The 22,878-nt window shown below is 58.4% G+C and overlaps 2 protein-coding genes across 13 annotated transcripts in view; one reads left to right on the top strand and one right to left on the bottom strand.

The window, feature by feature from the left end:
- The window catches only part of LOC105483163 (rootletin), a 59,776-nt gene extending 50,355 nt beyond the window's left edge, over positions 1-9,421 (top strand). For 5 of the 8 annotated variants that reach the window (XM_071099610.1, XM_071099621.1, XM_071099612.1 and 2 more), the window contains 10 exons: positions 1,880-2,049; positions 2,156-2,276; positions 2,559-2,722; positions 4,695-4,910; positions 5,599-5,823; positions 6,267-6,416; positions 6,737-6,937; positions 7,120-7,251; positions 7,932-8,192; positions 8,804-9,421. In XM_071099610.1, the coding sequence (XP_070955711.1) occupies positions 1,880-2,049; positions 2,156-2,276; positions 2,559-2,722; positions 4,695-4,910; positions 5,599-5,823; positions 6,267-6,416; positions 6,737-6,937; positions 7,120-7,251; positions 7,932-8,192; positions 8,804-8,890 (1,727 nt within the window). In that variant the 3' untranslated portion in view covers positions 8,891-9,421. The other 3 variants (XM_071099605.1, XM_024793184.2, XM_071099631.1) reach the window with 3 other exon arrangements.
- A 1,794-nt stretch (positions 9,422-11,215) lies between these two features.
- LOC105483147 (microfibril associated protein 2) lies at positions 11,216-17,458 on the bottom strand. Of its 5 annotated transcripts, none has more exons than XM_011743839.3 (9): positions 17,346-17,458; positions 14,927-15,004; positions 13,796-13,885; positions 13,570-13,596; positions 13,392-13,478; positions 13,183-13,227; positions 12,320-12,407; positions 11,997-12,070; positions 11,216-11,752 (listed from the first exon to the last, which is right to left on the bottom strand). In XM_011743839.3, the coding sequence occupies exons 2-9, from the start codon at positions 14,961-14,963 to the stop codon at positions 11,649-11,651; spliced, it is 552 nt and encodes a 183-aa protein (XP_011742141.1). In that variant the 5' UTR covers positions 14,964-15,004; positions 17,346-17,458; the 3' UTR covers positions 11,216-11,648. The 5 variants fall into 5 exon arrangements, with proteins under 5 accessions (XP_011742141.1, XP_011742143.1, XP_070955689.1 ...); XM_011743841.3 differs by having other exon boundaries at positions 13,796-13,882; XM_071099588.1 differs by lacking the exon at positions 17,346-17,458 and adding an exon at positions 16,854-16,875.
- Positions 17,459-22,878: the final 5,420 nt, after the last annotated feature.

Here is a 22,878-nt window from a genome sequence, read left to right as displayed (position 1 = left end):
TGATCCACCTGCCTTGGCCTCCCAGAGTGTTGGGATTACAGGTGTGAGCCACCGCCCCCGGCTCCACCCCCCTCCCTTTTTTTTTTTTTGAGATGTAGTCTCGCTCTGTCGCCCAGGCTGGAGTGCAGTGGCACAGTCTCAGCTCACTGCAAGCTCTGTCTCCGGGGTTCAAGCTATTTTCTTGCCTCAGCCTCCATACCTCAGCCTCCCAGGTAGCTGGGACTATAAGCATGGGCCACCATGCTTAGCTAATTTTTCTGTTTTCTTCTTTTCTCTTCTGTTTTCCTCTCTTCTTTTCTCTTCCCCTCTCTTCCCCTCTCTTCTCCTCTCTTCCTCTCTCTCTCTCTTTTTTCTTTTTCTCCTCTTCCCTCCCCTCCCCTCCCCTCCCCTCCCCTCCCCTCCCCTCCCCTCCCCTCCCCTCCCCTCCCCTCCCCTCCCCTCTCCTCCCCTCCCCTCCCCTCCTCTCCCCTCCCCTCCTCTCCCCTCCCCTCCTCTCCCCTCCTCTCCCCTCCTCTCCTCTTCTTATTTTGACGGAGTCTTGCTCTGTCGCCCCAGCTGGAGTGCAATGGTGCAGTCTCGGCTCACTGCAACCTCTGCCTCCCAGGTCCCAGTTCAACCAATTTTCCTGCCTCAGCCTCCTGAGTAGTTGGGATTACAGGCTTCCACTACCACACCTAATTTTTGTATTTTTAGTAGAGATGGGGTTTCACAATGTTGGCTAGGCTGGTCTCGAACTGCTGACCTCATGATCTGCCCGCCTCGGCCTCCCAAAGTTCTGGGATTACAGGCGTGAGCCACCGCTCCCAGTCTTTTGTTTCTTTTTTTTTTTTTTTTTTTTTGAGACGGAGTCTCGCTCTGTCACCCAGGCTGGAGTGCAGCAGTTCGATCTTGGCTCACTGCAAGCTCCACTTCCCAGGTTTAAGCAATTCTCCAACCTCAGCCTCTCGAGTAGCTGGGATTACAGGCGCCCGCCACCACGCCCAGCTAATTTTTGTATTTTTAGTAGAGATGGGATTTCACTATGTTGGCCAGGTTGGTGTCAAACTCCTGACCTCAGGTGATCTGCCCACCTTGGCCTCCCAGAGTGCTGGGATTACAGGCGTGAGACACCGCGCCTGGCCAATTTTTGTATTTTCAGTAGAGATGGGGTTTTACCATGTTGGCCAGGCTGGTCTTGAACTCCTGACCTCAAGTGATCCTCCTGCCTCGGACCCCGCAGTGCTGGGATTACAGGCGTGAGCCACCACATCCAGTCAAGAGAACAAGCAAATCACTTAACTGCTATGTGCCAGCCTTGCCTGGGAAGAGGGTAAATTGTTCCTTACCTGTCAGGAAGTTGTCGGGAAGATGAAGTGCGTAGCACAGTAGGCACTCGGTATGGAGAGACGTTGAGGTTATGCAGCAGTCACCCTTGCACTGGGCCCTGGGAACAGTGGTGGATGGAAGAGATGAGGCCCAGCCCTCATGGTGCTCATGGTCTGGGTGAGGTGGCAGACATCAGACACCCCTAAGGATGGGATGAGCTCACTGTAATCCAGCCTGGGGCCAGAGAGGCCTCTGAGGGAGGGGGCGGCCCTAAAGGACGGGCCAGGCAAAGAGACACCATGGGGAGAGGGGGAGCAGCATGTACAGAGGCCCTAGGGCTGGGACAAAGAATGTTCTAGAACATGGGGGATGCAGGGTGGCCAGTTTGTAAAGGGTGAGAGGGTTTTAGCTGGGATGGGCAAGAAGGCCCTTAAGCTATAGCCGAGAAGTTGGGCTTGATTCTGAGGGCTGTTGGGAAAGGCAGGGATGACAGTGAGTGAGATGCATTTGGGAGTGAGTGAGATGCGTGGGAGGCCCGTGGCTCCTGCATCGCTGAGCAAGTGTTCTCTTCTAGGAAGTGGGGACGGGCTCAGCAGCCCCAGCAACTTAGAATGCAGCCCTGGGTCCCAGCCACCATCTCCAGGACCTGCCACCTCCCCGGCTCCTCCAGACCTGGACCCGGAGACCGTGCGCGGGGCCCTCCAGGAATTTCTGCAGGAGCTGCGCAGTGCCCAGAGAGAACGGGTAAGCCTGGGCATGCGTGGCTGGATAGGGAACCTGCAGGGCCCTGGAGGGGTTGCAGGGTGTCAGAGCAGGGGTCTTCCTTCGTTCCCCCATGTTGGGGCTGCAGGATGATCTTCGGACCCAGACCAGTGCCCTGAGTCGCCAGCTGGCTGAGATGGAGGCTGAGAGAGACCACGCAACCTTGAGGGCCAGGCAGCTGCAGAAGGCGGTGGCTGAGAGTGAGGAAGGTGAGTCTGATCCTTGGGGTCCCTGGTCTCTCGTTTTGGGCAGTTGAGGCAGGAGCCGGGGGATTGGCCTCTGACCCTGCTGTGGCCCCCATGACCTGACTCGGGGCTGTCTCCAAGAGGACCCGCCTTGGACAGCCTCACCTGTGTGCAGACCTGCACACTATGAAGGGTGCAGACAGGCGGGCCCTGCACTGGGTGGAGTGTAGGCTGGACATTTTGTGACCTGGTTTGGGTCTCGGGGCTGTGCTTGGCCATGCCTGACGGGGTGGGTGGTGGCTGCAGCCCGGCGCAGTGTGGATGGGCGGCTGAGCGGGGTCCAGGCGGAGATGGCGCTGCAGGAGGAGAGTGTGCGGCGCAGTGAGCGGGAGCGCCGGGCCACGCTGGACCAGATAGCCACACTGGAGAGGAGCCTGCAGGCCACCGAGAGCGAGCTCCGGGCCAGCCAGGTGGGCATGAGCTGAGGGCCAGCGGGGGCGACAGGGAATCTGTGTACCCGAGTGGTTGTCTAACTCTTACGTGTGTCTCCCTGCGTCTGTCTGCCTGAGTCTCTCTGCAACCCACTGAGGTGACCAGCCTGTGAGTCTGTGAAATCACATTCAGACTCCATCCTCTCATGTCACTTGTGGTCACTGGCTGTAGAAAAAAGAGCTTGGTCAAGGTGCAATAGCTCATGCCTGTAATCCTAGCACTTTGGGAGGTCGAGGTGGGTGGATCCCGTGACCCCAGGAGTTTGAGACCAGCCTGGGCAACATGGTGAAACCCCATCTCTATGAAAAATACAAAAAGTAGCTGGGCATGGTGGTGTGGGCCTGTAGTCCCAGCTACTCGGGAGGCTGAGGTGGGAGGATCACTTGGAGCCCAGGAAGTCGAGGCTGCAGTGAGCTGTGATCATGCCACTGCACTCTAGCAAGGCAGAGTGAGACCCTGTCTCAGAAAAAAAAAAAAAAAGAAGAAAAGAAAGCGAGCAAGGCTTGGCGTGGTGGCTCATGCACGCCTGTAATCCCAGCACTTTGGACTTTGGGAGGCTGAGACGGGCGGATCACCTGACACCAGGAGATCGAGACCATCCTGGCCAATATGGTGAAACTCTGTCTCTACTAAAAATACAAAAAAATTAGCCAGGTGCGGTAGTGGGCGCCTGTAGTCCCAGCTACTCAGGAGGCTGAGGCAGGAGAATGGCATGAACCCGGGAGGCGGAGCTTGCAGTGAGCCGAGATCGGGCCACTGCACTCCAGCCTGGGCGACTGAGCAAGACTGTGTCAAAAAAAAAAAAAAAAAAAAAGAGAGAAAGAAGAAAGGAAAGAAAGAGAGCTTGGGCTTTGAGCTGTCTCTGCCTAGTTTTTGTTTTCCTCATCTCATCTGTAAAAGGAGGAGCGGTGATTACCTCACAGGGTGATACACATAGGCTCTTATCACAGGTGGTACTCAGGGAGCCTCTGTTTTATGTCTCTGTAGTTCTGGGGTTTTTGTGTGTGTGTGGGGGACAGCTGCGTGTGCCAGTGTGTGTGTCTGCCTGTCTGGGGCAGGAAACTCAGGCCCTGGTGCTGACAGTGCAGCCACAGTTCCTCTCCGCCCTCCCCAGCCTGTCCCTCTATTACTGCCCCCCACTCAACCCCCTGCCTCTGGCCTGGGGCCGAGCTTAGCTGGATTGTTGTGTCTGCGGCTTCAGCCCTGGCCGTGGGCCCAGCCGCAGGGGCTGCGGGAGGAGGCCAGGAACAAAGCTGGGCAGGAGCCAGAGTGGGGGCCCCAGACAGGGCAGGGCTGGGGCTGTGGGCAGGGTGGCAGAGGGGCCAGGCTCAGGATGGGGGCTGGGGAGGCTCTAATAACACCCCCTGTTGACCCACCCTGTCTCTAGGATAGAACCAGGGATTGGAGGACCCCTAGTCTGCCTTCCTGTCCCATCCCCACTCCCCAGGCCTTCTTCACTGGCTGACCCTGGGCAGGGGAGGGGGAATCACAACCTGAAACCCTAGAACAGCAGGGCCCCCTCAGAACTGTCGGGCTCAGCTCAGTTTGCACGTGAGTCAGTGGGGCAGGAGAAGGGCCTCGGAATCTGCATTTCTACAGCCCCTTCCTCAGGGCTTCTGTGAGCACCCAGGTTGTGGTACCCTGGGACCAATCCAGTATCCCCACTGTGCAGATATGAAATGGGGCCAGACAGCGGGAAGGGGCAGTCCTGGGTTCCACAGCCCATTGGCCTGGGCTAAAACTGGAAAGGTGGGCTCTGGGATCTTCATGTCCACTCATCCTGGGAACACATGGGAGACCGAGGCCCCCAGAGGGTCCCAGGCTGGCCCCAGGTCACACAGGTCACCCTTCGAGGCTGCTCCCCACTCTTCCCCTATAGGCCCCAGGGCGTGTGCGGGAGGGCTGTGGGGTGCACTGGATGTCTGGGCCTGAGCCCCGTGCCACCTGCAGGAGAAGATCAGCAAGATGAAGGCCAATGAGACAAAGCTGGAGGGCGACAAGCGGCGCCTGAAGGAGGTCCTGGACGCCTCCGAGAGCCGCACCGTCAAGCTGGAGCTGCAGCGGCGCTCACTTGAGGGGGAGCTGCAGCGCAGCCGCCTGGGCCTGAGTGATCGCGAGGCCCAAGCCCAGGCCCTCCAGGATCGGGTGGACTCCCTGCAGAGACAGGTGGGCCCCTCTCCAAATCACGGCCACAACATTTGCATGCCCTGTGCCAAGAGCTTTATAGGCACTATGCAATCCCCCAACAACCCTGTGAGGCAAGTATTACCAACATCCCCATTTCACAGATGGACAAATAGAGGCTGAGAGGTGATGTCATTGTCCAAGATCCCACAGCTAGTAAGAGGCAGAGCCGAAATTAGAATTCAGGGCTATTTGATGACAGAATCTGCAGGCATAGGAGTCATCTGGGATAAGTTAGAGATGTAGGTTCCACTCATTTCCCTTTTTGCCTTAACTGCTAGGAAGCTCAGCTCTAACTGGAATGTTAAATAATTTGGCTAGCCTTGATTGAAAGTCAAAAATAGAAAATTTTAGTGTGGTGGTGGTTACCCTTTCTCTTCCATGGCAGAGAGGAGAGAGGAATGAGGACAGGGAGGAGACCAGTGAGTCTGAGACAGCTAGGTTGATGGCACTCTGGGCACGAGTAATTAGCCAGCAGTGACGTGGGGCCCAGGTTGCAGTAGGCTGAGCCAGCGGGAGCTCTTAGGAACAGAGGGTCTCAATGATGGAGGCCCAGAGAGAAGTGGGAAGGGAGTGGATTCGGCATGCCAGGTGGAGGTCACAGTAGGAGCAGAGGTGTAGAGGCCAGATGGGAACAGCCCCCTGATTGTTCTGGCTGTCCTCCTGCCAGGTGGCAGACAGCGAGGTGAAGGCAGGGACCCTGCAGCTGACCGTGGAGCGGCTGAACGGGGCCCTGGCCAAGGTGGAGGAAAGCGAGGGGGCCCTGCGGGACAAGGTGCGGGGCCTGACAGAGGCCCTAGCCCAGAGCAGTGCCAGCCTCAACAGCACCCAGGACAAGAACCTGCATCTACAGAAGGCTCTGACCGCCTGTGAACACGACCGCCAAGTGCTCCAGGTCTCGGGCCCAGGGTCTGGCTGGGATGGGTCCAGTGAGAGAGTCAGCCAGTAAGAGCAGGCCTGGAGGGGGGCCCTGGTAAAGAGCCAGCCAATGGGGCAGTCAGTTGGAGCCAATGAGAGCAGGCTTGAAGGGAGGGCGTGGACCCAACAGACCATCAGCCAATGAGAAGAGGCTCTGGGTATGTCCCTTAAGAAGACAAGACTACTAGTATAAACTTCGGGGGACCCAGGTGCAGGGTTTATTGGGGAGAGTTGGGGTCTGAGTGGGTCCTACCTTACGCAGGTCAGTGGATAGGCCGTGGATGGGTCTGGTGTGCACCCCACCCTCCAGATGAGAAGACTGCCTGTTTTGTGGGTTGTGGACCTATCCGGAGGTACAGAATAGAGAGGACTCCTTAGGGCTCCCAGGCCAGCCTGGCACCATCAGCCCCTGTCCCCCAGGAACGGCTGGATGCTGCCCGGCAGGCATTATCTGAGGCACGGAAGCAAAGCAGCTCTCTGGGCGAGCAGGTGCAGACGTTGCGAGGCGAGGTGGCTGACCTGGAGCTGCAGCAGGTGGAGGCCGAGGGCCAGCTACAACAGCTACGGGAGGTGAGGGCCAGGGTGTGCCCCCTCTGTCCCCAAGACTGTGAGGCCCTGGGATAGGGTGGGGACGTTCCCACCCATCTCAACCTCATCCCAAACCCTGGTGCTACCTCCAGTAAGGAAACATGGTTCATTCAGAGCATAGTTCTGTTATACAGATGGAGAAACTGAGACTCTGAGAGAAAGGTTTGGCTTCAGGTGACAATTCTCTGATGTGGGCCTCACCGTCGCCTGCTCTGTGAGTGGGCCAGCCTCATTATCCCCAAGCTTCAGATAAGTATGCTCAGGCCCAGAGGGATTCAGGGCCTGCCTGGCTTCTGTTGCAGGTGCTGCGGCAGCGGCAGGAGGGTGAGGCTGCAGCCCTGCACATGGTCCAGAAGCTGCAAGATGAGCGGCGGCTGCTGCAAGAGCGCCTGGGCAGCCTGCAGCGCGCCCTGGCTCAGCTGGAAGCCGAGAAGCGGGAGGTGGAGCGCTCAGCCCTGCGGCTGGAGAAGGACCGTGTAGCCCTCAGGAGGACGCTGGACAAGGTAGGCTGCTCCCTGGGCTCTCCCCTCACTTCCTCTGGGGCCTAGCTGTGGTGGATCCCACTGCACATCCCCAGGGTGTGCTGCCTCTGGTGGGGTTAGGTTATTCCATTGGGGTTCAGGAACCCGAGCCCCCTCAGTAAGCTCCTCCTGGCATCCTGATCTCCTCTGGCTCTCCTGCCTAGGTGGAGCGGGAGAAGCTTCGTAGCCACGAGGACACAGTGCGGCTGAGCGCAGAGAAGGGCCGCCTGGACCGCACCCTCACGGGAGCTGAGCTGGAGCTGGCAGAGGCGCAGAGGCAGATCCAGCAGCTGGAGGTCTGACCCCACCCAGTCCGGGACGCCAACTTCATCCCCAGTCTGAGTGCTCAGCAATCCCAGTGTTGCTGATGGCCCAGCCAGCCCAGGGCCCACAACCCCCTCCTCTAGGAGCCCTGAGCCTTCCAGTGACCCAGCCGGGCTATGGAGGGAGGGGTTCTCCATAAGGTGTACGGAAAAGACACTAAAGGCTTGTTTGCACGTGAGCCTGTGGGTTCATGTATGTTGTGGCCTTGTGGCAGTGTGAGAACCCATGTGATTATTCTTGTGTATGGAGCATGAATCTTGTGCATGGTGTGGCGTGTTTAGGTATTGTGAATATGTGTTTGTGTACAGACGTTTTCATGTATGTGGGAGTTGGGCCTTTGCACATACACATGCACCTGTGTGAGTCCAGGTAGGGATTTAAATGCTTGCCTTTGTGCCTGTGTGTATGACGTCTGAGTGTGTGAGTGTGTGTGTGTGCGCGCACGCACCTACCTGAGTGGGGGTCATTGGGTGCACTCACCCTGGGCTTGCAGGCTCACTGTCAGGGCCAGCAGGATGGAAGACACACAAGGATCTCTCCTGCCTTCCCCCTCTGCACTGGCCACGTCCCAGGGAGGTACCTGACAACCTGTCACACATGCACACACACACTCACGCTGGGCCAGAACCCTGACCACAGCCCCTCTTTGCAGGCGCAGGTGGTGGTGCTGGAGCAGAGCCACAGCCCAGCCCAGCTGGAGGTAGATGCGCAGCAGCAGCAGCTGGAGCTGCAGCAGGAGGTGGAGCGGCTGCGCAGTGCCCAGGTGCAGACTGAGCGCACGCTGGAGGCTCGGGAGCGGGCCCACCGCCAGAGGGTGCGTGGGCTGGAGGAGCAGGTGTGCAGGCCCCCTTGGAAGGCTGGGCCAGGATCCTGTGTGGGGCTGGAGGAAGAGGAGAGACCCAGTCAAGACCTCGTGGGTATAGGCAGTTGATGGCTCCCATAACCGAAAAGGGTGGGGTTGGCTCTGCAATGGTATCAGCCAAGACCAGACCAGGGGCCACGGGATGCTCCTGGGCCCAAGGCCTTCCTGCCATGGCTCTGCTCCCCCTGGCTCCATGCTCAGGGCAGCCTTCTCCCTGGGTGGCCAGGTGTCCTGAGCAGCTCCAGCCTCAGGTTGTCCCAGCAATCTCATCCCTGAAGACAGCAGGGGCAGAAGTCCCAGGGCTGTCCCTCACTGGCCTGCTCAGATCACACACCCCTTCCTGACCATGCCTGAGCCAGCCTTGTCAGCTGGAGACTGGGTCACATGTCCACCCCTTGGGTCTGGGCTAGAGCCACGCCCACCCAAGTGATGATGGGGATAAAGAATGGGGGTGGAGTTGCCCTGAAAGGTGCCGACAGTCAGAAGACGCCAGACTCTGCCGTAAGGAACAAAATGAGAAGGGCAGGACAGCCCCTGGCTCTCAGTCAGGTCAGACCTTTCCTGAAACCGTGGCACTGTGTCCCTCTGGGTTCCCAGCTGCCTTCCTTTCTCTGAAGCCAGGCTGCGGACCTGACTGGCCTTATCTTCCCTTTTTTCCCCAGGTGTCCACACTGAAGGGACAGTTGCAGCAGGAGCTTCGAAGGAGCTCAGCACCCTTCTCCCCACCCTCCGGCCCCCCAGAGAAATGAGCCCCTGCTGGCATCTGGAAAAAGGCCCTATGCCCGGGACAGGGGAGGGCCCTCCTTTTGGACAGCCCACCCCCAGAGCCCAATCCCTTGGGGGCCTCAAGCTAGGGTGGGATGAGGAGGCGCTCCGCTGGCGGTGCTGAGGAGGGGTACTCCAGCTCCAGGCCTGGCGAGGCTTCCCGGCATCGCCTGCGGGCCCCACCTCAGTCCAGCCTCCCTCTTCCAGGATGAGCCACTGTAGATAGTACAAGTTCCTCCTTGAGGGGCTGAGCCGTAGCCAGGGTTGGGGAGAGCCCTCGTCTCTGGTCAGCCCTGGAGCAAGGGTTCGTGGGAAAGAGGAGAGGGGCCAGGCCCAGGGCAGGGGTCAGAGGCCCAGTCCCTGACTCTGGCTTCCCAGGGATCTGTCTGCCTTAGTTGAGAGTGTGTGTCAGGAAATTCCTCAGAGTGCTCAGAGTCCCTGTATTTTTATACCTTTTTACAATGTTAACTGTTCAGAACTGTTTTTTGTAACAAGACCTCCTTTTCTAAAAAGTTTGTATAGATGTGTCCCTCTTCTAGACGATTGGAGGAGACGGGGTCGGGGGGAGACAGGTGGGGTCTGGGGCAAGAGGGATGGGGCCCTGTAGGGAGGGGTGCTTGGGGAGGCGGCAGGGAGAGGCAGAGAGGCCTGTGTTGGGAAGGGAACTTGCCAGCCTCACAGGATGTCAGATGGGGAGGCCTCTGGGGTCCTGAGTCACCCGGCGCATAGAACAGATGGGGCTGTTGAAGCCTGGGACTGGGCCAAGCCTGGGCAGCTCGACTCTTTCCAGTCTGTGCTTTCTTGCCCCTTTCTCTGGCCCCTCCTTAGATCCAAGCCCACCCTCGGGACAGTGACAGGCCTTCCAGGCAGCATGGCAAACAAGTGCAGGTTTGGGTGTGAACATGCCTGGCTCCGCTGGGTGATCCTGAGCAAAGCTGTCGCCCAGGCTGGAGCGCAATGGCACGATCTCAGCTCACTGCAACCTCCGCCTCCCGGGTTCAAGTGATCCTCCTGCCACAGCCTCCTGAGTAGCTGGGATTACAGGTGCCCGCCACCATGCCCAGCTAATTTTTGTATTTTTTTTTTTTTTTTTTTTTAGTAGAGACAGGGTTTCACCATGTTGATCAGGATGGTCTCAAACTCTAGACCTCAGGTGATCCGCCTGCCTTGGCCTCCCAAAGTGCTGGGATTACAGGCATGAGCCACCACGCCCAGCCTGCTTAACCTCTTAAAGCCTCAATTTGCTTATTTGTAAAATGGGAACCTACCGCATAGGGCGACTGGGGAAGTTCACATAGGAGGTGCTCAATCAGTGTCTGAAGGAGAAATTAACACTCATCCTCATCTGCTGGAGTCCAGCTGCCCGATTTGGCCACAGCACTGCCGCTGACAGCTGTGGACCCGTGGGTGGGACCCTTGGGTGGGTTACTTCATGTCTCTGGGCTTAGTTTTCCTGTCTCTAAGAGGGGGATATGAATTACATCCACCACATATGCCTGTTCAGAGTTAAGGAGTGTTCGAGCCTTCACGCAGAGCCCAGGCCCCACGTGCTGGTCAGAGGGAGGTGTTATAATGGCTTGCTCGTTTTTGCCCTCTTTTTTTCTTTGAGACAGTCTTGCTCTGCCCAGGCTGGAGTGCAGTGGTGCGATCTTGGCTCACTGCAACCTCCGCCTCCCAGGTTGAAGCAATTCTTGTGCCTCAGCCTCCTGAGCAGCTGGGTTTACAGGCGCACGCCACCACGCCTGGCTGATTTTTTTTGTATTTTTACTAGAGACAGGGTTTCACCATGTTGGCCAGGCTGGTCTCGAACTCCTGGCCTCAAGTGATCAGCCCGCCTCGGCCTCCCTGAGTGCTGGGATTACAGGTGTAAGCCCCTGCACCCCGCCGTTTTTGTTCTTTTAATGGCACCCATCTCCCCAACTTCTCAAAGGCCTTGGATGTCAGTCCACCTGCCTTGATCCCATGCCCTCCAACCCCATGGGCAGCCTCCCATCTTCACTGTGTCCCTCTGGTGATGGGAACTCATGTCCTCACCAAGCAGCCCTGATCATGAGAAAGCTGTGTCCCTGAAGCCTTCCATCTCCCATGCAATTCCTGCAACACGCGTGCGCATGTACACTGTCATGACGCAGTGTTCTGGGCAGGGCAGAACTGGAGCCGGTGGGTGAGGAGGTGGGGCTGGGACTGCAGAAGCACAGGGCACCTGAGCAGACCGTTCACTCCAAGGGGTGGGGAGCCTCTCAGGACAGTCTGCGTTGGGGGCACTTGGCTGGCCCCTCTGTGCTCTCCACCGAAAAAGTGACTCGATCTTTTGTAAAAACTGTTTTTAATTTTGTATAAAATAAAGGTGGTCCATGCCCAGGGGGGCTGTAGGAAATCCAAGCAGACCAGCTGGGGTGGGGGGACGTAGCCTACCTCAGGGGACTGTGAAGGGGGGACTGTCTGTCCTCAAAAGGGGCTGAGAAGGCCCGTCAGGGGCCAAGGTCCCACAGAGAGGCCTGGGATGCCCCCCCAACCTGAGGGGCAGAGACTAGGCAGTGGGGAGCCCCCATCATGCCCCAGAGGTGGCCACAGGCTGAAGGAGTGGCCTGAGGCACCGCAGCCTGCAACCCCCAGGGCTGCAGTCCACTAACTTTTTACAGAATAAAAGGAACATGGGGATGGGGGAAAAAGCACCAGGTCAGGCAGGGCCCGAGGGCCCCAGATCCCAGAAGGGCCAGAACTCCGGATGCCAGCACCACCCTAGCAGCCCCCACAGCTCCTGGCACAGGAGGCCGCCACGGATTGGCACAGGCCGCTGCTGGCCATCACACCACATTTGGAGAACTTGTCCCGACACAGGTCAGCTATTAGGGGCAGGAAGGAGGGGGGTCAGGGTGGAGCTAGGAGATTAGAACCGCTGTCCCTCCCCCAACTCTGGTGATAGGAGTGTTTTGAGGATGAAAAGTAGCAGGGAGGGGAGCTCAGGGTGTCCTGGAAGTGGGCCTGGTGGATAATACGTGTTGAATAAACATCAGGTGGGTGACTAGGTAGCCAGATAATGAAGTGGACCTGGGGGTAGGGGAGGTCTTGGGGAGGAGGCCTTCCTACCTCGGAGGAGCTCCTCGTGGGCACACACTGTACGGACACAGATCTCCTTGTTAACGACGTACACACGGCGGAGGCTGCAGGGACAGGGCACGGGAGGTCTCAGCCCCACTTCCACCCAACCCCACTGGGATAGCCCAGACAGAACCCGGCATTGGAGTCCAGGAGTGGAGGTCCCTGGCCCAGGCTCAACCACAGAACTGAGCTCAACTTCAGGACTCACTATCTTTCCTCCAACTCCCACCTTGGCTGGCCAGAGCTGTCCCGTGTGCCCTCTAGCCCCCCAAACTCCGGAGTCCTCCCGACAGCTGCCCACCTGTGCTCACCTGTAGAAGCAGACCTCGTTGATACACTGTTTGCACGGCTTGTGTATAGAGTAGAGGCGGGTGCACGGGTACTGTTCCTCACGGCAGTCTGGTGACAGGTGGGGTCAGACTAGGAGCCCAGAGTTGGGGGGCAGCCCCCAGCCTCACCCACCTGAGGCTGGCTCGCAGGGCCTAGTCCCCCCTGTACCCTCAGGCCCTGTGCAGACACCCATACCTACACATGCCCACGTAGACACGTGCAGCACTGTCAGACTTACCAGGGCTGTAATATTCATGTATCAACTCACAACCACACTTCCTATAGAAGCCTAAGTTCAACAGAAATTCCCACCCACCCATGCATCGTCACAAAAGCCCATACCAACTTCCAAGCAGATCTGCCCACGCTCACAGAAGCCCACATAGGAACACACACACCAACCCACACGAGGGTAAGCACACGGATTCTCTCGCACACACACACCTTGTTCTTTCAAGCTCTCAGCTGGGGCAGCTGGAGGGGCACCGCTCAGCCAGCCTGCGCTCCCTGGCCCTTCCTCGCCTCCACATGGGCACCACCCAGTCTCTCTGGCTGACAGGAAGTCCCCAGCACACTCCCTGCCCCTCCCAGTAACTGTGAGGACAGGGGCCTTCCTAGGCTGCCAATTTAGCCTCCAGTCAGGCACGCTGGGGAGTGGTGGGACCTCCTGGAGCTGCCTAGGGGGGCCTGGGGATGCCAGCCTACAGCAGTCATACTGCCCACATTACTGCCAACAGCCCACATGGGCAAGGGACAAAGACCTCCAGCCCACCAGCACCGCCCCCTACTCCACCCCAACTTCAGGCCGTGCCTCCATTTCTCTGGCTGTCAAGAAAGCCCTTACCAAGAGGCCCAGGCTCTGTGGGCTCCGCCTCCGCATTTCCTGGTTCTGGTGTCGAGACAGAGGTAGGCAGACATCACTGGGAGGGGTATCTTCAGGGCAAGGGGAGTCACCTCTCCCAGCCCTGGCAGACCCCCACTCCCACGGTGGACAGAGTGGGGAGGGGTGAGGCAGGAGCTGGGGCAGGGGTGGGAGCAGGCTCTGGCGCCTACCTGGGGTTGGGGCTGGGATGACTTCCTGTTGGACTTGCTGCTGGGACTGGAACTGGAACTGTTCCTCGGAGGGCCGAGGAGTCACCTCTGCAGCCAGGGGAGGATAAGGGGGTCTGCTCCCTCTACCCCTCCCAGGGGCTCTCCCCACCCCAGCTGCCCGCCTACCCCCAGCCGTTACCTTGATAATCATAGTAGTCTGGGTTGTCTGCAAACAAAGATGAAAGTGGAATTGGTGGGAGTCAGGCTACTCCCCTAGCCCCAGGGGCAAACAAGGTCCCCGCTGAGCCAGGGACCAACCCCCAGAGTTCCCATCAGCCTGTCCAGTGCGGTCCCTGGCTGAGCCATGCACATCTGAGCAGCCAGGCCTCCGTGACCCAGCAGGGCTGGGGGTGGAAGGCCCTTACCGATCTGGTCGCTATAGTGGGTGTACTGGACGTGGTCAGGGAACGGCGGCAGCGGGTCCAGGTCGTACTGGCCCTGAGCCAGCAAGCCTGCTGTGGGGAGGCAAAGCATGTGGGATACCCCACGGGGAGGGGCAACGGGGGCCTGAGGCGCTTCTGGGGAGGTGAGGCGGGGGTCACAAGGGCAGGTCTATAAGAACCTAGGACCCTACAAGCAGATTCCTAGAGGATCCAAACTCTTCTTTGATGGTAAAGACGCTTCCCCACCCTGGTCGTGGTCACCTCCCTGACCTCATCCTGCCCCTTCCTGTTGCTGGCCTCCTGGCTGTTCCTGGGACTCCACATGCTCCTGCCTCCCTCAGAGCCTTTGCACCTGATGCTCCCTGGGCCTGTGAGGCCTGCTCAGCTGCTTCAGGTCTTCCCTGGAATTTCAGCCTCACGAGAGGCCGCCCCACCCCCAGCCCACCGGCCCTCCTGCTGATTTCCGTCCAGCACTCAGCACATGCTGGCGTTTCTCACATCTGCTTGTTTCCTGTTTGTCCTCCTTCCCTGGACTGGCCGCATAATGAGGAGCAACGATGTGTCTGCCTGGTTCATCGCTGAATCCCCAGGGCCTAGCCCAGCACTTGGCACGTTGTAGGGACTCAACACATCACAGCTGAATGAATGAATCTTGGCCCTGCTAGGACTTTTGTGGTCCTCATTGATTCTCCTCATTTGGCCAGTACGGACCCCCCCAAGGTCGAGACTGTATAGAGCTGAAGGGCCCTGAATGGATCTAGAACCCAAGCGTCCGGACTCCCTGCCTTGGGTGCCCCTGCACCTCCACCTGCACATCGGCTCCCAGAGGGGCGTTGTGCCTTGTGCCACGGAGTCCTTGTGCCTGGGACGTGCCCTCCAGAGCCCTGCCTGCCTGCTGCTGTGGAGGGCTGGGGGAAGGGCCGGGAGCTGCCTCCAGATGCTGCCAGTGTTGGCCGGTCCAGTCTGTGGTCCAAGCAGGCAGGAGGCCCTGGGAGCTGGGGAGCTGAGTTCTGGCCATAAGTCATGACAAAGGCTCACTGCTAATCCCCCCTACTAACCCTACTCTCCACCCCCACATAAGGGGAGCTACCCTCTGCCCCAGGAGCCACTTACCAGGCAGGAATAGCAGGAAGAGGTAGGCAGCTCTCATGGCAACGAAGAGGCAGGCCGGAGTGGTGTCAGAGAGGACAGCTGGGGAAAGACCGGTGGGAGCTCTACCCAGGGCTGCACCCAGGACAGCAGAGCCCACCTTTGATCCCCTGATTTCACCCTGGAGAAGGTGGCACCCAGAAGCCAGGCATGGGAGGGCTGGAGTGGAGGGACATCCCAGTCCCTGCTGGTCCGCCCAGGTGTTCAGGTCACAAGGAACAAGGCCTCCAACCCAGCTCCAGGGCTGATCCTGACAAGCACACCCCGTGTCATGTGTGTACTAGACACAGTCAGGGAAGGGTGGACCCTGCCCTGCTCACTAAGGGGACATTCCTAACGTGCTCCCAGCCCGGGCCATTCTGTCCTCACCCACACCCATGCTCAGCCCTCTGGCCCAGTGCCTCCCCGGGTGTCCAAGGCACTGACTGCATGAATCGCTGAACCAGGCCCATCCTTGGGACCCCAGCCGTGGCCAACCGGCATCACCGCCTGGACTCGGCAGCTTCTGCCAAGCCCACCACCTGCTCCCAATTAGCCCCTGGGCCCTGAGCATCCTGCTCAGCAGAAAACCACATACACATGGGCCTGCCGGGCCCCCACAGCGGCCAGGCCAGGCAGGGCTCCCAGCGCCCAGAAGACTCCTCTCCTGCCAGGCCTCCAGGCCTGGAAAGACCTGGCTGTGTTCATCACAGGCTCACGAGACCTGGGCTATTTGCAGCAGCAGGAAACACTAGAGTGAAGTCTGAGGGGACTCCTCTGGATTCCAGAACGGCAGCACTGAAGGGGCCGTGACATCACCCGGCCTGGGGGTTCCGCACCCCCTGACATTGTAGGCAAGTATGTGTGTCATTTGGAAGGAGAGGGCACCGGGTCATGGCTTTCATTAGGATCCTGACATTCAAGAGCCCAGCCTCCAGTCCTGGCCACTCGGTGGGACTTGGGGAAGCCTCCGGTTCCCCACGTCCAGCCCCAGCTCCGTGGAGGGCCACCTCAGGTCCCTCAGCCTTCTGTAGGGAGGGCTGCAAGGGTGGGGTCCATTCTCCAGGAGGGCCCCTCCCGGCTGCATCCCAGGAAGTCTTTCCAGAAAGCTAGCTGGAAACCCCAACTTTGCTCTATTTTCCCCACTGGGAATCCAGGGGGAGGGGAGGGAAAGGGGAGAAAGCATGGGGTCTTTCCCTCCTTCTTCTGAATCCTGAGGCCTCCCTGACCCCCGGCCCTCTCATGCGTTTTGGGCACCTCACTGAGGTGGATTGGGAGCGGGGAGACGAGGCTCAGGACCAAGCTGCCCCAGAGGTGAGGGATAGCTGACTCCCCACACCCCATTCTGAAAACCCTTGACCTCCTCATGGAAGGGGGATGAAAAGACCCCAGAGCCTTCGTCGCCCCTCTCCCCACCGTCGCCCCCCTCCCCACCGTCGCCCCTCTTCCCATCGTCGCCCGTCGCCCCTCTCCCCATCGTCGTCCCTCTCCCCATCGTTGTCCCTCTCCCCATCGGTCAGGCCGGTCGGAGCCCCCGCTGCTCAGCAGAAGGCGCTGAATTGGGGCATGAGGGGCTGCAAGGTGTTGGGGGATGCCTGTTGGTCCCCTGCGTGGAGTCTTCTTCCCTAGGACTGGCCCCCAAACCCAGGCTTACTGGGGGAGGGAGGCCCACGGGCTAGCGGGTAGACAGGAAAGAGGGAAGTCAGTGTGGAGTTCATGGGCTCCTCCCAGGGGACCACATCTCCAAGCACTTCTAGACCAAGGGGTTTTGGGGCGTGCGGGAGGCCAGGACCTGCCCGGGAGGCTGCCCCACCCCCACCTCTGGCCTCTTCCACAGCTGCGGCCTCCCCCAACCCCGACTCCCCTGCGTCCTGGGAGGAGGGGGACAGGGGGCCCCGACGCTGGCTCAGACCTCAGACGGAGGGCTCTGCCCGCTCCAGAGCCAAGCTAGCGGGGAGGGGTCCCGGCGGGGGGAACCCAGATGCTGCAGCGCCGCACAGCTGGGAACAGTCAGCTTCCGCGCGCCCTCGCGCTCCCGTCTCTGATCTCTCTTTGTCTCTCTGCGTCTCTGTCTCGGCCATTCCCACCGGGGCCCCCCACCCCACCCGCCACATTCCAACCTCCCCGGGAGAACAAAAGATGTCCCATCCCCCGACGCCCCCACCTCTGGCTCCCCCCAAACTCGGGCTCCCCGCCCTTCCCAATTCACGTTTTCTCTGCAGAGCAACCCCAAACTTTCCAGGTGCCCCCCTGGCGTCCGCTCTGAAGGCGCTGGGTTCAGGACCTCCGCGGTCGCCCCAGGATCGGGGACCCGGAGAGCCTGGCACCCCCGTCCCCGCGCCGCGGAACCCGCCGACGCCCCTGACCGCCCCCCGGGGCCCCCAAGCGCCAGGCCCGCGCCTACCTGTCCGGGTCACTCCGCCGCCCGCTCCGAGTCCGCCCGCCGGAGCCGCCCCTTGGCCCGCTCCGAGTCCCCCTCCGGGCCCCCGACGGGGCTGGCGCCCGCCCTCCAGCCCCAGAGCCTCTGGGTCCTAACGCGAGCGGCCCGCACAGACCGCCACGCCGTGCCCTCGGGGTTCCATCTCCTCGGGGGTGTCCCCGGGGGAGAGGCGCCCGGAGCCGTCCTCACGTCCGTGCAAAGCTTCCTCCTTCTCACAGCTGCTCCTCACTCGACGTCGACGGGGTGAGGGGGGTGAGGTGGGTGAGGTGAGCAAGGGTGGGTGTGTAGCCCATTTCACAGAGGAGAAAACCAAGCTTCCCAAAGTGACTCACCATAGGCCCCTCAGCCAGAAAGTAAGCCTCGCTCGCACTCTGCCTTCTCCCAGCTTACAGGACACCCTCCTGCCTTGGTTTTCCTTCTGCCTCTCCAGCTGAGCCTGCTGCCTCTCCCAGGCCCGCACCATCTCCTCCTACACTGCTGAGCTCTGGGCCATGGCTGGCTTCCACAACCAGCCGTTCTTTCTTTCCTTTTCTAGAGACAAGGTCTTGCTGTGTTGCCCATGCTCATCTCGAACTTCTGGCCTCGAAATTTTGGCCTCAAGAGTTCCTCCTGTCTCATCCTCCTGGGTTGCTGGGATTACAGGCAAGATTCCCTGACCCAGGTCATAACCAGCACTTTTTTCAGCCCTGACCCTATCTATGTGTCCCACAAATGTCCCCAAGGTGCATCAACTTCAACAAGCATCCAAGTCCAAATTCACAACCTCCTAGCTCTCCCCAAGACCTGGCCTTCCAGGGTTCCCAGTACTCCATTGGCCCCCCAGCCTTCCATTACCCAGGCTTCCTCCCCTACCCTTAGCCCTGCATCTAATCCAGTACCCACCTGTGAATGCTACTAAAAATTTCTTTTGTGACTCTGTCCACTGCTCCCTCCCTGGCCTAAGCCACTGTGAGACCAAGTTGCAATCCCAAGAAACCACATTTGTTCTTTCTGCTTGTCAGAAGCTGACAAAGCCCTGACTCAGTGGCCAGCGGCAGCGCGACGGAAGGATGCCTTGAAGATGGCAGGCAGGGCAGAACACAGGCTCCCACGCCTCTTGCTTGAATCACTGCATTGTTAGGAAAGGTAAGTTCAATGATCCTGGCTGTGCCTTTTCCTGTACGTAAGATAGCACCTGACAGGACCGATGATTATGCCTCTATAATCTATATAACTAGGTACATCCTGGAACCCAAACTTTGGTGAGATTTGCTCTAGTGTAGCTTCTGAAGACATTTGATGTAACTTTTTTCTTCTTTTTTTTTTTTTTTTTTTTTTGAGACGGAGTCTTGCTCTGTCACCCAGGCTGGAGTGCAGTGGCCGGATCTCAGCTCACTGCAAGCTCCGCCTCCCGGGTTTACGCCATTCTCCTGCCTCAGCCTCCCGAGTAGCTGGGACTACAGGCGCCCGCCACCTCGCCCGGCTATTTTTTTGTATTTTTTAGTAGAGACGGGGTTTCACCGTGTTAGCCGGGATCGTCTCTCGATCTCCTGACCTCGTGATCCGCCCATCTCGGCCTCCCAAAGTGCTGGGATTACAGGCTTGAGCCACCGCGCCCGGCCTTCTTTTTTTTTTTTAATGAGACCGGGTCTCGCTCTATCATCCAGGCTGGAGTGCAGTGGCACCATCACAGCTCACCTCTTGGGCTCAAGTGATCCTTCCACCTCAGCCTCCCAAGTAGCTGGGACTACAGGCAAGAGCCACCATGCTCGGCTAATTTTTTTTTTTTTTTTTTTGTAGAGAAGGGCTTTTGCCATGTTGCCCAGTCTGGTCTCGAACTCCTGAGCTCAAGCAATCCACCCGCCTCAGCCTCCAAAAGTGCTGGGATTACAGATGTGAGCCACCATGCCTGACCATAACTTCTGAGTACATGCAGAACCACCTACCTCTGTATCTAAAGTGTGGGCTGAAATGCTGCTTTGGAGCAGTCTGACAGAGACTCTCTGAAACGCTCTCCCAGGTGCAGTCCTCAGTAAGACTCAATAAAAGTAACTTTAATTTTTTCAGCGGCTGATTTTCTTTTTTTTTTTTTTTTAAATGGAGTTTCACTCTGTTGCCCAGGCTGGAGTGCAGTGGCGTGACCTTGGCTCACTGTAACCGCCACTTCCCAGGTTGAAGGGATTCTCCCACCTCAGCCTCCCAAGTAGCTGGGATTACAGGCGCATGCCACCATGCCAGGCTACTTTTGCATTTTTTTTTTTTTTAAGTAGAGACAGGGTTTCACCATGTTGGCCAGGTTCCTGACCTTAGCTGATCCACCTGCCTTGGGTTCCCAAAGTGCTGGGGTTACAGTCATGAGCCACTGTGCCTGGCCAAAAGGTGGAATTTTATTTTATTTTATTTTTTTGAGACAGGGTCTTGCTGTCTCTCAGGCTGGAGTGCAGTGGCGCGTCCTCGACTCACTGCAACCTCTGCCTCCCAGGTTTGAGTGAGTCTCATGCCTCAGCCTCCGGAGTAGCTGGGACTACAGGCACCCACCACCGTGCCTTTTTTTTTTTTTTTGTATTTCTAATAGAGATGAGGCTTCACCATGTTGTCCAGGCTTGTCTTGTACTCCTGACCTCAGTTGATCCACCCACTTCGGCCTCCCGAAGTGCTGGAATTACAGGCGTGAGCCACTGGGCGTGGTCAAAAGGCTGATTTCTTCTTTAGTTGACACCACCATCATTTGCCTGGGCTCTGCAATAGCCTCCACTCCGGGCTCTCCCACGTGGGTCCTGCCTCCCTCACCCCTGCAGATCATGGCCGCTTCTACTGAACGCCTTTCACTCAGGTTGGGGGCTCAACTTCCCTGTGGCCTCCAGGACCCCTGCCCTTTATGGCAGCCTGGCTCTGCCTCCTCTTCCTCCTCTAGCCACCGGCCTTTGGGGGCTTTCTCCCAAATCCCTCTCCTTCCCAGACTGGGGCGTTTCTTCCTCCCGAGCTCTGGCTGAGGTCTCCTCCGTGGGGTCACAGATCAAACCCTCCCTTCCTCAGAGGGGCCTTCCCTTTTTCCTTTTTTTGTGCTTTCTAGCTTTACTGCTTGCAGCTCTCTTGTTGGCCTATCTGTGACCATCTGAGCCGTGTCCCTCTTCCCGATGCGACTGTCATCTTGCCCCGTGAAGGCCAGGACTGAGGCCTGTTTTTGCTTATCTTCAGTTTTGCTGATTAGGCTCAGAGCCTGGCTCCGAGCAGCAGTTCAGCAAACATTTGTGGAATGAATGAGTGAACTGTACTCTAAACTCTTCCCAGAGAGACTGGCTGGGAATGCAGATCCTCTGCCTCTGGGGCAGCCTTCAGTCCTGCCCAGGAGCAGGGGGTTCTGCGGGCTGGGAGATGTAGGGGCTGCGGGCTGGGAGGAGATGAGGATGGTCCCTGACTGAGACCCTTGCCGTGTGATCTCTTCACCCCTAGTCATTCCCCCACTTCCCTTAGACTCTGAGTCTCAGGAAGGGACTCAATATGTCCTGCGCCTCCTTCATTCCCCAGGATTGCTTTGTTGAAGAATGACCATGGCCTGTCCCCCAGTGTCTATTGCAATGCCACAGAGACTTTTGTGACCTGGAGAGAGGTGGGCCCTCAGGCCAGCCCAGCCGTCTGCCTGCCCTTAGACCCCACTGCTGCCAGGAGCAATCCCACTGGCAAAAGAGAGGAAATCGCTCAGTAGAAATGCTGTCCCTTACCCTCGAAAAAAAGAGGGAGGCTGGGCGCGGTGATGCACACCTGTAATCTCAGCAGTTTAGGAGACCGAGGCGGGCGGACCGCTTGAGCCCAGGGGTTTGAGACCAGCCTGGACAGCATGGCAAAACCCCATCTCTACAAAAAATACAAAAATTAGCTGGGTGTGGTGGCGCCTGCCTATAGTCCCCGCTACTCAGGAGGTTGAGGTAGGAGGATCACCTGAGCCTGGGGAGGTGGAGGCTGCAGTGAGCCATGATTGCACCACTGCACTCCAGCCTGGGCAACAGAGCAAGACCTTGTCTAAAAAAAAAGAAAGAAAGAAAGAAAAACTGGGAGACTGAGGGGCTAAAGCTGCCAACTCGTGTCCTGGCTCCCAGGTCCTTTCTGCTGCTTCTACCCATTCCCCTGGCTGTTTCTTTGGGCAGGGGAGGGGATGGGGCTGTGGTTGCTGTGCTCCCACTATGTCCTTGGACATGTGCTCCTTCCCTGCCAGGCTTTCATGCTGGATGGTGAACTGCTTGCAGGGTGAGACCATGTTTTTGTCCCGTTTTATTCAGTTTGTTGAGTTAGTCCTGGTGCCTGGCACACACCTGTCCAATAGATTCATGAATAATCGGCTAAGGGCAGAGGAGGTATTTGAACCCAGGCCTCTCTGTGGCTTCCTCTGAAACAGCATCTGCCACCCTGAACCGTCGCTGTGCCCGGAGCAGAGGTCCACCATGATGTGCCTCCTGGCAGGAGTTACATCCTCACACCCACATCCCTTCTCCCCAGCATGATTCAACGTTTTCTCAGCCCCTACTCTGGCAGGCCTGGGGATAGCACCAGGGGTTCCAGGAATGAGGTTGGCCAGGGCTTTTGGAAGGCAGGAAACAGCCAGTCTTTCCTGTTCTCCCCTGCCCAGATGAGCCAGACGGCCAAGCTGCCTCTCTAGAGCAGAGGGGCTTGGCCAGGGGCCCGCTGGTGAGATGAGCTCAGAGGCACCCACCCTTCCCTCAGGGATGATGCACGTGGTTCTGGCTGGGAGATGTGGGCTCTGAGCCTGGATTTCATCTGAGGGAGGAACTGCCCACAAACATGTCCCAGGATGTTGGGGTGGGACGGGGAGGGGGAAAGGTGGGAGAGAGGGAACTGTCCCCTAGCAAATGCCTCCCAGGCAAGCCCACATCTCCTTGTCCTCCAAAGGAGGGTAGGAGGGTTAGGAACATCAAAGCTGGAGTCAAAGCTATCCAGCCCCACTCTGACTACTTGTGCAAACTCTAAGCCCTGGTTTCCTCATCTGTAAAATGGGAATAGTACCCCACTTGTTGGAAGGATGACATGACAACGTGTGTAAAATGCTAAACGGGGCCAAGCGCAGTGGCTCACGCCTGTAATCCCAGCACTTTGGGAGGCCAAGATGGGCATATCACCTGAGGTCAGGAGTTCGAGACCAGCCTGGTCAACACGAGGAAACCGTCTCTACTAAAAATACAAAATTTAGCCAGGCGTGGTGGCACACGCCTGTAATCCCAGCTACTTGGGAGGCTGAGGCAGGAGAATCGCTTGAACCTAGGAGGCGGAGGTTGCAGTGAGCAGAGATCATGCCACTGTACTCCAGCCTGGGTGACACAGCAAGACTCCATCTCAAGACCAGAAAAAAAAAGCTAAACGGAATATCCAGGCACATGCTGGACACAGGAAACATTATTACTGTGAGATGAGTGCCAGAGGCCCAGAGAGGGGAGTTGGCCAATGGAGCCTGAAAAACCAGGGGGGGGTTCCAGGGGCTTGTCAGGCTGAAAAACCAACCCCCCAG

Source organism: Macaca nemestrina, chromosome 1, assembly GCF_043159975.1.
Source record: "Macaca nemestrina isolate mMacNem1 chromosome 1, mMacNem.hap1, whole genome shotgun sequence".
In the NCBI taxonomy this organism is placed as follows: domain Eukaryota; kingdom Metazoa; phylum Chordata; class Mammalia; order Primates; family Cercopithecidae; genus Macaca; species Macaca nemestrina.
The sequence above is the reverse complement of the archived record's forward strand: the minus strand, read 5'-3'. Positions and strand labels throughout refer to the sequence as shown.

Coding starts and splice junctions, on each gene's coding strand:
- LOC105483147 (XM_071099584.1), bottom strand. Junction 13,597..13,795: donor CCACTATAGCGACCAGATCG/GTAAGGGCCTTC, acceptor CTTTGTTTGCAG/ACAACCCAGACTACTATGAT. Junction 12,071..12,319: donor AACGAGGTCTGCTTCTACAG/GTGAGCACAGGT, acceptor CTGTCCCTGCAG/CCTCCGCCGTGTGTACGTCG.